At 36.2% G+C, this 12,299-nt stretch overlaps 1 protein-coding gene across 1 annotated transcript in view; it reads left to right on the top strand.

The window, feature by feature from the left end:
• Positions 1 to 11,478, top strand: part of LOC306848810 (copine-8-like) — a gene marked incomplete at both ends in the record, with an annotated part of 76,221 nt that extends 64,743 nt beyond the window's left edge. Inside the window, 8 exons of the mRNA XM_079383570.1 lie at positions 2,322 to 2,368; positions 2,484 to 2,665; positions 3,555 to 3,682; positions 5,308 to 5,410; positions 9,107 to 9,164; positions 9,667 to 9,740; positions 10,215 to 10,397; positions 11,398 to 11,478. Coding sequence (XP_079239696.1) covers positions 2,322 to 2,368; positions 2,484 to 2,665; positions 3,555 to 3,682; positions 5,308 to 5,410; positions 9,107 to 9,164; positions 9,667 to 9,740; positions 10,215 to 10,397; positions 11,398 to 11,478 — 856 coding nt within the window. The remainder of the gene's footprint in view (positions 1 to 2,321; positions 2,369 to 2,483; positions 2,666 to 3,554; positions 3,683 to 5,307; positions 5,411 to 9,106; positions 9,165 to 9,666; positions 9,741 to 10,214; positions 10,398 to 11,397) is intronic.
• Positions 11,479 to 12,299: the final 821 nt, after the last annotated feature.

Genomic DNA, 12,299 nt, shown 5'->3' with positions numbered 1-12,299 from the left:
TCTGTCTGCACTGTTGCTAATATGACAGTCACAATCCCATCATTCTATATCATTCTATTCTAGCTGTTTTTTTCACTCCTATAGATGACATTCAGAATTCCAGCATTAAGATAAATGTTCTTCATATAAAAGCTCCGGTCCAAAAGCTCTCGGAGGTTTTTGTCTCCACTAAAGGAGCTGTTGAGGTTCCCGATATAATGCAGATTAATGCACCAGCCCCGGCTTTGTGCCTAGAGATATCAGTGATAATAAACAAAAAAGATGTACGGAAAAAAAAGAATGAAGATAAAAAAGCATAAACAGAGCTTGTTAATCACCATTGTGCTACTCCCCCCACCTCTAAATAATAATAATAATAATAAAGGCTGGTAAAAGGATTCAGTTTTTTGGTCTTTACCCAAGGTCTTTGCATAAACACAATACCCTTGTGTTGCATATGAATATGATTTGGTCCGAACCACTCATTAACAGATGTGTGGTCATGTTTGCGGATGTACAGTGGATATTTAAAATACATAATTACTCTCTGCTGACCCATCACTGATGAATAAGCGCTTAGGAAAACATCTCGCCACAGGGGTTGCGTATGAATGACAGCTGTAGCCGCATGGCCTTCTTTAAAATGTTTTTCCCCCTTTTTGTTTTTGTGTTTTACCCACTTGCCATCAGAGGATGATTTCTTTGTGTGTGTGCAAATGTTTCATAAATATTCACTGACTTCATACTCCATGTTTTCCGACTTTCTCATCAGAGCTCATTTCTCATTTGCACTGAGAGCACAGAGTTCATGCTTAAAAGGCAAAGCCATTGAGATTCAGATATTAGATGTCATTATGATATTTTTCAGTGCTTCAGAGGTTATTTACAAGTGTTCTGTACTCCCATCAGCAGCAGAAAAACTTGTTTGTTCCAGTATAATCGGTTCTATTGTGCAGGTGTTCAGATTAGCCATTTATTTTCTGTTAATTTAAGGGGAGATAAAGAGTTAAACAAAATCAAACTGAACAAAAACGTTGGTTATCCAATTAGATGTTTTATGGCCATTTAAAAATGCCAGTATTAGAAACTGTAACAGATTTTTATATATTTTTCTTTTCAACTTCAATTTATTGGCATAGCACTTTTCACAATAATTACTGTACTGAAGCAGCTTTACAAAGAATAATGCTTTATGAGTGAAACAAAATCTGGGACCTATGTCTGCTTACATGAATGTTTATTTTATTTTTATTTTTGTTTTTTAATTGCATTACTGCATGCTATTTTATCTGTATAAGATATGATAGTGGAAAACTAACCAGAACGTTTAAGGAAAACAGAACTGGGACATTTTTATTTATTTGTTTATTCATTTTTATGCTATGAACATTGCTTTAATTCTAATCAAATTTAACTTGAACTTGGAATACACTTAAACAGTGAAAATAAAATAAAAATAAGGAAATAATAATAATTTTAACTTTAAAAAGTTTTAAATTAAAAATCATAAAAATATTTCAACTTTCATCCAGTTTGTTAAAAATATATTTTGTGACTAATAAGTTAAATGACAAATTCAGTTTTAAAAAATATGCCATTTTTTGGACCCCACTGTATATAATACACTGATATGGCATTATAACATTTCTTCTTTGGATTGCTTGAATGAAATTGTATTTCAAAGGACTGTTATTTAAAAGACATGTCCCTGCACTCTGCTCTGATGCCCATTGAACTCTAGCTATCAGAATCAGTGGGTAATCACTGGCTCCATACTGTGTCTAGTGAATGTACTGTCCTCTGTACAGCCAGTCTCTCTGCATGATAAGCATCAGTAATCCAGGACTAAGCTGGAGTTCCCACTGATTTCAGTATAGAAACAGAGTTGTGAGCAAATCTGTGATGTTTAGCGGTTTTGTATGTGGAAGTCGTCCTCGACTGCTGTTCTGAGACCAGTTTCACTGTTGCCCTAATTTTAAAAAAAATGAGGAAAAAGAAGTGGGTTTACACAGATGTTGGATCTGCCCACCAGGCAGAGTTGATTCTGAGGAACGTCTGGCTGCTGAGCGGGAGGTTGGCTTTCTGCCTGTCAGGTGAGAGAGACGACACAATGCAGGGCTGGGGATGGTAATTACACCAACCTCTCGAACAGCGGGAGTGGAAACATTGGAGTGTATTGAAGCTGAAAATGTGATCTGTGCCACAGTTTGGGGTGAATCAGGATCCATCACCTTTGTTGAGCCTCACTGTCAGGTTCTCACATCTGTAATGTGTGAAAATGTTGGCTTATATTAAAATGCTTCCATTTGATATTCTTACCTTCCCTCTTTCTCTCTCTCTAGCACTCAGATCCATTTCACAGTGGCCATTGATTTCACTGCGTCCAATGGTAAGGATTGTTTTTTTTTTTCAGTGTTGACTGGATTTGTTCTCTCTGTGTTGACCAACAGATCTGAATCAGATTTTGCCTTAATTTATTATTTGTTTCTCTCTTTAAACTCTAGGGAACCCTTCTCAGTCTACCTCCCTGCATTACATGAACCCCTATCAGATGAACGCGTATGCCATGGCGTTGAAGGCTGTAGGCGAGATCATTCAGGACTATGACAGCGATAAGATGTTTCCTGCATTGGGCTTTGGAGCCAAACTTCCTCCTGATGGCCGGGTTTCCCATGAATTTCCCCTGGTACCTGTTTCCTAGATATGATAGATTATGTGGATTTCACAGCTAGCTGGCGCACATCCAGAGTCATTTCTGTTTGAATCCTAAATGCGTGCCGTGTTTTTCAGACACTCTGAACAGTGTTGCTCTGTGAAATTTAATGTGTGAGGGTATGTATGGTTGTTTTGAAGTATTTATTTAGTTGTTTACACATATGTTGATGATATTGTAATTAGTAATGCTCGGTTACATCTAAGTGTAATGTGTAAATAAGGCTCTCCTGACACTCCTGCTCATTAACGTTACCCAAGCATTCATGATGCGTGTGTGCCAAACCCTCATCTCGTCGAGCATTTTGAGTCTCTTAATTAGTTTTCGCTCACTCTTTCTCTTTTTTCCTTCGTCAGCTACTCCTCCTTCCACCTCTTTTTCCCTGTGCTGGAACTTAGGATCATGACTATTCATTTTCATTCTTGCTGCTTCACTCTTCAAGTATATCATTGTCCTTAGAGCATGAATAATTATCTAATGATGAATCATAAAATACTCAACAGATTCTGAGATCCCTAAGGGCGACACACTTGAGAAAGTTTTGACGTTACGTTTGAGGAATATGAATGTGCAAAATGGGTTTTTAGTATGCAGAAAGAACCAGTTTTTGGTTGCATGACACTTTTGTGTCCTTGAGACGCACCATCGCCATTTAAATTGATTCGCAGTTGAATTATCTGATGTGGCGCAAATTCTAGTGCATAGACATACTAATGAATACTCTATACTCTACAGTTTTATATTCAAATGTATAATGACAGATATATTGAGAAATGTAAAGTATTATGATACATCTAGTCTGCTGATTTGGTTTTGACAGTACAGGCATAGCATTGATTGATCTCTGATGTTCTCTTTGAAGAATGGTAATGTAGATAACCCATACTGCAACGGTATGGAGGGCATCCTAGAGGCTTACCACGAGAGTCTGAAGACTGTCCAGCTCTACGGACCTACCAATTTTGCTCCTGTCATCAACCATGTAGCAAGGTAAGAAAAATACAACAGCATTCGCTCAAAGGAGTTGAAAACTTATCCTGTGTAAACCAGTAGAAATACAGAGCTGAGATTGATTTCTAGACTCAAATGAATACAAAATGGTCCTATTAAAATCACAGTCTTTGCTCAGTCAAGCAAAAATGTTTGTGATGACAGACTTTCTTTTGAGTTTCGCATTTACAGTTTTGGAAAAACAGAAGATCACATTTTCATCTGGTGTTTTGGGACTCATTGGCTAAAACTTCATAGCCAGAGTTGACATCCAAAATATTATAAAAATAGGAGCTCATAGAACACAACTGTTGCTCTTTTCGAAATGTAAAGTTGTAGTCACATTTAATATTGTTTGGTGAATTTTCAAGGTCAAATATAGTCAGTTCAATAGGAATCTGTGCAAGCTTGGCTCGAGGCCGAAAGATTTTCCCACACAGATTTGGTCACGCATATAGTGTCACTAATGTGTCCTTACATTTAAGCTCACTGTTTAGAGTGCTGCTTCTGTTTGCATATTCTTCAGGATGTTGTGAGTACTGATGTATGAAAAAGGTTTCACCTTATACAAACTGATAACTGTCAAATAACTGTTTACTGTTAAAACAATAAATAAAACCATTTTGTGACATGTAAAGTTGCAATAATGTTGTAACTGTGAGAAAGTCACAATTGTGAGATATATAATGTTGTAGTTTTGGGAAACAGTCAAAATTGTGAGATGTAAAGTCGCAATTATGAGAATAAAAGTTGAAATTACGAGAAACAGGCATAATTAAAATAATGATCACAACTGTGAGAACGTCACAATGAGATATTGGAATTATGACAAACAAACTTACAACTGTGAGATAAAATCACAATTATGTGCAACAAATTGACAGTTGTGAGCTATAAAGTCACAATTTTGTGAAACAAATGTGAAATTGTGAGAAATTTTCATAATTATAAAAATAATCACGATTGTGAGAGTCACAATTGAGATATTGCAGTTATAACAAATTCGCAATTGTGAGATGTACTGTAAAATCACAATTATGTACAACAAAGTCACAATTATGAGCTATAAAGCTGAAACAAAGTCGTAGTTGTGAGGAATGAAATAATAATTACAAAAAGTCACACTTGACTTCTTTGTATTCTGAGGCAGACACAGGCTTCTATACTCATGAACACTGTAGCTAATGTGATAGTGATTGTACGTATTGTCAAAATTAACATGTAGATGATTTAACAAGCATAAAGTATTTGTTTCATGTTGCTGTGACCGTGTGTGGACCTCCGAGAGACCAGCTCTTCTGTCATAGCTTCTGTAAAATGTTTTGCATGACAAAGAGCATTTTGGGATTTTGATGAAGGCAGAAGAGCTGTGTCAATAGTACAGGGACATCCCACAGCAAATATATATATGTATGAGGTTCAGCGCTGAATATTAAGTGTTCATTGAGGATGCTCATTCTTTCATTATTCATTCGCCATGTTAAAACAAACAATCAACAGTACCAGCATGAAGAGATTTTCATATTTGGGTTATGGTTCATTTGGGTGATTTGGATCATGACGGTTTCTGTTAATTTGTTTGTTAATGTGAAAGTGTGTGTGTGTGTGTGTGTGTCTGGGAACAGGTATGCTGCAGCAGTTCAAGACGGCTCGCAGTACTTTGTGCTTCTCATCATCACAGACGGTGTGATATCAGATATGGCTCAGACTAAAGAAGCCATCGTCAATGTGAGTTATACTTGACCTTTCTATCTCTCGCCTACTGTCCATAAAAACTGTTTACATCATCATATTCTGGTGCAACACTGCATCACAAGTGCCCCCCAGGCAAAGCCTAAGAAGAGATAAGGTGCATTTTGGGTCTTCCGGAGGTCCTCTCCGCACCTAATGGGATTCGCCTGTCTTCGTTGCTATGGTTACCCAGCAGACTGGATTTAAAGGGAATTTGCGACTGTTTAGTCACATTATTAAAACAGCCACACCTTCCTTTTAAGATCTTGCCTGCTGCTCTGTCTCTTCTTCACCCTCTACCCATGATGCTTTGGATCTCGGTCTTCGGTCCCACGGTAACATTTCTGCACTGACTGATATGGGTTCATGCACTTTGAATGACTGAACACTTCATGTGCGTTATGCATTTTTATGACTTGAGTGATTTTTATTGAAGTCCACTATGGAAATTCCACTCTTGTGCTCTTTTCTGTTGGTCCTTTTAAAATGATTAGATAAAAATGAGCACTTTGAAGTGTTTCTCACACTCTGACTGCTGATTCTCTGCACTCACAGCGATTTGGCTTCATATATATATTCTAGCTGAAGTAGCTGAAGCGAAATGTAGGTTAATGCCATGGACTGAATGGTCATTGGTTTTTGTCTTCAGTAATTTTGACCATTGGTGTTTTTCGAACAAGAATAATTACTCTGAAATAAGTAATATTTCTGAAAAAACTATTTTTATAAGTCTCTCATATTCTTAGAGCAACTGAGGTTAAATGTTTTCATAAACAAAAATCTAATATACTACAGCTACACTGTAAACATTTTAATCAGTATTTCTGTCTTGTTTTACAGTAAATACAATCTAAAAATTATTTTTAAAACATGGAAATAAAACAAGGATTATTGGAGAATGTTTTAGTATACTTAGCATAAAATAAATGTATTTCAAATACATTTTAGTAGATTTTATTTTTCACTAGAGAACTATTTCTTTGTAATTAATTTTAAAATAAAATTTACCAGCAATTTTGGAGGGAAACGTTTTTTACAGATTTATGATTTATGCTTAAAACAAGAAAACATTTGTCAATTGAAATAAAGAACAAAATAAATAAATAAATAAACTTAAAGATATGTGATATGAAAAGTCTTCATATCTTTTCCAGTTTTGCTTCTCAAGTCAATGTATCTAAGGGTATTTCAGTATTTATGGAAAAACATGACAAGAAATAATGATTACAAGAATGATGTTTCCAGTGTATGTGTAAAAATGATGTATTTAATATTTAATAAATCTATAAATGACTCCAAAGACGTTTTATCCTCACTGATACCAGTAGATATGTGCATGTTCAAGCAGTCACTGAGAATCTAAGAATACACTGAAGCCGAGCAAGAGGGTATGTGGCTCAGCGGACAAGAGAACACTGTAATTCACAGCGTTTATTATAGGCTAGCTGCAAATGTGTCACATCACATAATTCACGGTAATCTGCACTTATTTCATGGCTGAGAGAGGTATTTGTTAAAAAAGTCAGGAAAACAGGGAGAAACAAGAGAGAGAGGGAAAGTAAACAAACAAGTGAGCAAGCGAGATTGCGAGAGAAGCACTTGAAGTAAAGACCTACAGTACAGGAAATAGAGCAGCGAATTTATGAAGTGTGTGTGAAATGTGTTTGTTTAGACTCATCTTCCCAGCTCTATTTCTTTCAACACATGACCGCCTCTGTCCCCCGTGAGCATTTCCGGGAATGCTGACCTACTTCCAACCCCATAAATATGTTTTTATAATCCTTGCCCATTGGCACCAAGCACTCAATGTCCTGTCTGCACAATGCATACAGACAGGGATGGACTGGTAGACAAAAAACAGCCTGGGACCAATACCATCCCCATCACAACACAAGTGGATAGAATAATTATTACCTGCTTTATTTATGTATTAAGTGTATAAAGGTACTGTACATGTATTCATACCAAAAATTGACAAGAGATTTACAAGGGAAAATGCAGTTTATATTCATATACCTTGATGTTAAGAACTGAAAATTAAACACAGAAAACAAAGTCAGCTGCAGCGGGAAAAATTATATGCTTTATATTAAGAATTTCAAACTAACTCAGTATAGAGTTTAGAGTCCTACTGTTTGTAAGTTGTTTGTGCTGCTTAATGCATTTGGGATGTGTTTTCCTCAGCTCATAACTTTATCTTAAATATTAGAAAGTCAAGTACTTCCATTTTACAAAAAAGCTCGTCTTGAGAGCAAATGAGTTTTTGTTAGACTTCGCAGACTTCACATAAGGAGCACAGCATGTGCACACACACACACACACACACACACACACATCCAAATTAATATTTTATTCATTGAACAAATGTATTTTAAAAATACTCACTGAAAGCAGAGTCAGATGTTTCAGAAATAAAGAAACATACAGTGAAACCCAATATAAATATATTTCATTTATTCATATTGATTTTCACTAGATGTCTGAAATTCTAAAAGAAGCAGTCAGCTGTTTCTGATTTAGAATTGATGACAATTTATAGAGTCCATCTTTTGGTTTCCCACATAAAGCTCAAGGGTTATTAAAGGAATCGATCTGTGAATCGTAGTAATTAATGATTTAAATCACTCATTTGGTTTGATTAGCTCTCCAGGCCACACAGTTTAGGGTTTGTTTGTGCTGTGTGTGTGTGTGAGTGTGTGGCTTATTTTCATCTTGTGTGATGTTTTTTTTGTGTGTGTGTGGCCCCTGGTGAAATTCCAATTCTAACTCCATTACAGCCCGCAAACTTATCAGTGTGACTGAGGGTGTGTGGCTAGCCAGCTTTATTCGACAAATTATTCATTCCTCTCAACAGGCTTTCACGGGCCCTCTGGGGGAGCACATTCAAAATTCAGACCCTCAGGAGTCTTTAATATTTCTCTCTTTATGTATTTGATATATTAAAGGTATATTTCATTATAAGATCTTCAGATTACATTTCATAGAAATCATGTTTTCCCTTATATGTATTTCTTGTATTTTAGTCTTTTTCTGCTGGGATCATGTGTAATGCATTATATGCAATTACTTTTCATTTCGAAGTCTCTTTGGGGAGAAAGTGAGTTTTGTTTCTCTGAATATCCTGTAGTTTTCTGGTTATCCATTGTCACTGGTAAGCAGCCTCTGAGCTAGCTCACTCTTTACCTCTCTGATAAAGGGGATTTGACCTGTCAGTCAGGCATCATATCAGGAACAAGGACAGTTAGCACAGGAGAGAGAATGTTGATCCAGGAGGGTCTGAATAATGCATAGCTTTCACCTCACTGTATGTGAAAATATCACGCTGTCAAAATATTCTTTTTAAACCATCACACTCAAAATCCCAGTTTTCTTTCAAACCCAACTGGCTTAACATGTTCTGAAATAAACAACTCGTAAAAAAGGAGAGTTTGTTTTGTGATTCACATCAGATTCTTATGATTGTAAAACAGCTAAAAGATACAGTAAAATACCAAGCCAATGCAAATTTTCTTCAGATGTTTTTTATTTTTACTGTTCGGTGTGTCAAATAGGTCAGTCCACCATTACAGTAAATCTGAATGATCTTAACAGAAATTTTGAATTCTGAATACTCAAACAGTAATTTTAGGAACATATCTGAGTATGTAAGCTGTTCATGAGGTAGAATTCGTCTTCTCTGTTTTCTATTCTCAGGCGGCAAAACTACCTATGTCCATCATTATTGTTGGTGTTGGCCAGGCTGAGTTTGATGGTAAGACATGAAACTATTGTGATTTAGTTTAATCTTTATATCTTCTTCTAGTATATGCTTTCTTTTTTCTTACTATATTTAATGTACTGCGAGAAGAAAATGTTCTGCATAACCCTTTATTGATTGGTTGTATTGTACTCAGCATCTTCCTAACTGTTTCATAACTATCAACTCAGCTAATAATAGTATTCCCACATGGAGGTTTAAAACTTGAATGCATAAATGCAACTTCAAAGTTTGCACTCCCTTAAAATAGAGTTTCTGGATGAAAAGTCACCTAATTGGGAAGGTTTAGGGTTTTGGACTGATAAGCAGATGTCAACACGCAGATCTCACAGCTGTTCAGTATAATTAGCATGTCCCACCATCTGCTATTAGTATTTGTGTTTGGCCTTTCATAATGTTCCAGCAAAGAGGTAAATGTTGGTGTCATGCTGGGGCAAAAGGCTCCAGATTGTTTGATTGGCTGGAGGGCAGATAACATGGTGATCTCACTTTTTAGCCATGGTTGAACTGGACGGCGACGATGTAAGAATATCCTCCAGAGGAAAGCTGGCGGAGAGGGATATTGTACAGGTACATATCTATAGATATTTCTATATGTATGAATTCATATTTTTACACATACACAATATTTGGTGGTGAAAAGTGGTCTGTAATTCAGGATTCGTTCTGATTCATTCGTAATAAATGATTCGGTCGGAATGCCATATACGCATATCTCAGCAAAATATTTATGTAGCCTAAGCAGAGACAAAGTAATATAACTCTTTGGGGGAGTTTCTTAAGGAATAACTTTGTGTGACCTACATTTACAGGCATCTCAGTTTCAGAGAACACGGCGATATCACACATGAAAAAAAAAACTCAAGCTAACAAACAACAACAACAACGCTTGTGCAGCCTGTAAATAATGAAAGAATCCAGAGTATTTTTTTGTGAAACAACATTGTTTACATGGATATTTCAGTTACCTAGACTTGAAAATGATTCTTAGAATAAATTAAACAACTATAGCTAACTGCTTTTTAATCTTATCTCTGCCTGCAGTTTGTACCATTCAGAGACTACATGGATAGGACAGGAAACCATGTCCTGAGCATGGCACGGCTTGCCAAGGATGTCTTGGCCGAGATCCCGGATCAGTTAATTTTATATATGAAGTCAAGGGGCATCAAGCCCAATCAGACACCACCGGACTACAGCCCACCTGGGCTCAGCCCAACCCCCACCGTATGAGTTTAAACAGCCTGCTGAAAGAAAACAGGTGATGTTATGTCACCTCCAATTTGGATCTCGTTCAAAGCCAATACAACTGATTCAGTGTGAGGCGTCTAGGAGAGCGGATGGTTTCAATTTTTGGATCTCATAGACTGGAGAAAATGAAAACTCTATCTGTGTTCTGGAGGTTGAACTGAAAAGAATGGTTCTTATTGGTCTGTGAGTTGGTTTCCTCCTGATAATTTCTTCACAAATTAGCCAACATTTATAGTTTGGATCAGTCTCGTTCAGTTCATCTGTAAGACTTTGCTGGATATATGTAGAAGATCTGCGCAAGCAATTTTCTGCTTATTTAACATCTCTAACATCTCAACATCTATAAAAACGCTATAGCTCTTGTGTGTCAGCATGTGAGGACTGTGTGTTATATTAGGAAAATCTTCCTTGTATCTGCCAGAGGAGGCAAACAAGAGCATCACTAGAAAGTGTAATTTAAAAAAAGTGAAATTATAAGTGGATGTTTGAAATATTACACCCTGTACGGGTGATCTGTTTAGTGCAATTGTTTGATTTGTTTCTAGAATTTGTAGATAGTTTGTGTTATGGTGGTTTTATTTTTCCATGGGGTTTGGGCAAAGTCTTTTTAGTACAGTTAGTTTTTTAGTACACTTAGTAAGTTATATTTCCCATTGCAGTTCCCATTATAGCTTTTTAGAGCTATGATAAACAAGATTTTCTATTCTAAAGCATGGAATCCAGGAAAAAACAATTGTACATTGCATTAATACACTGTATTAAATGTATTTACGTACTTTAGATGAAATCAGTTAAGAAAAATCCAATGTTAAAGTCTAAGAGAAGCACAAATATTTTCTTAAAGCTGTAAAATTTGTAAATGTTAATCAGAGATCACAGATTCAGATTCATTACACTGTACATTTCAGGAACAAAATTTAATTTGCCCCTCCAATTCCTTAATGCTCTGGAGTCTGTGTATCTTGATATTGTACAGCAGCTCCTCAGACGCATGCGAGCCATCAGAGGAAACATGAACGATGCCTCGCCGCTCGCTGCTAAAGATGATTGGAGATGAGGCAGCGTCTGCTGTTTTTCTCATAGCACTGTCTGACTCACCTGCTGTCAGTGTCCAGCCACGCTGAACCTTCGCCCTCTCATCCCTGGGATTTTCCCTGGAGTTTAAAACACTTTTCTATTCTTCACCATGACAGGAATTATTTTACTGGTTTCAAAAGATGAAAGACACATTGCATGCAGCTGAAATTGCATTACCTGCAGTGCAAACATAATGCCATTTTGTTTCAATGTTCTAGATTTAAATGATTAATAGCATTGGCATAATAGCAGGACGAGCATCGAACACAATTGATTTCATAAACTTGCCTTACATACAGTAAGTTTACATTAATGGCTGATAACAAGCATAAATTAGAAACAGTATTTTATATGCAGTATTATGTCTAAGGAAGCGCATGTTGATTTCCTTTTCAATTTTAAAACCTTAATAGGCTTAAGACATTCAGTTAAATTTACTCGTCTATCATATACAGCCTCTTTTTTCTGAGGTCCATTTTGAAAATTAATAATCACTATCACAGACAAATATGTATGTATCAGTAAATACTGACTGACTTGCTTTTTTGGACAACAGGGCCGTTTATACTTGTTCTTACCCACAGTTTTGATACATTTTCTCCTTGTCTGGTAAATTGAGCTTTTTTTGTCCTAAGTTGTACAATGTTTTGGTTTTAAAACATTCCTCTGTTATTATAGTGTAGATTATGAACTGTGAAGTTGAACTGCAGTTTTATTTTGAAATCTCCACTGGTCCTGAAGCTACAAACTCGTAAGTGAGCACAGATGTTTACAAAATGTGATTTCCTCATTTTTAACTAC

This window comes from Barbus barbus, assembly GCF_936440315.1.
Source record: "Barbus barbus genome assembly, chromosome: 28".
Classification (NCBI taxonomy): domain Eukaryota; kingdom Metazoa; phylum Chordata; class Actinopteri; order Cypriniformes; family Cyprinidae; genus Barbus; species Barbus barbus.
This window is presented reverse-complemented; position numbering and strand designations above follow the sequence as displayed.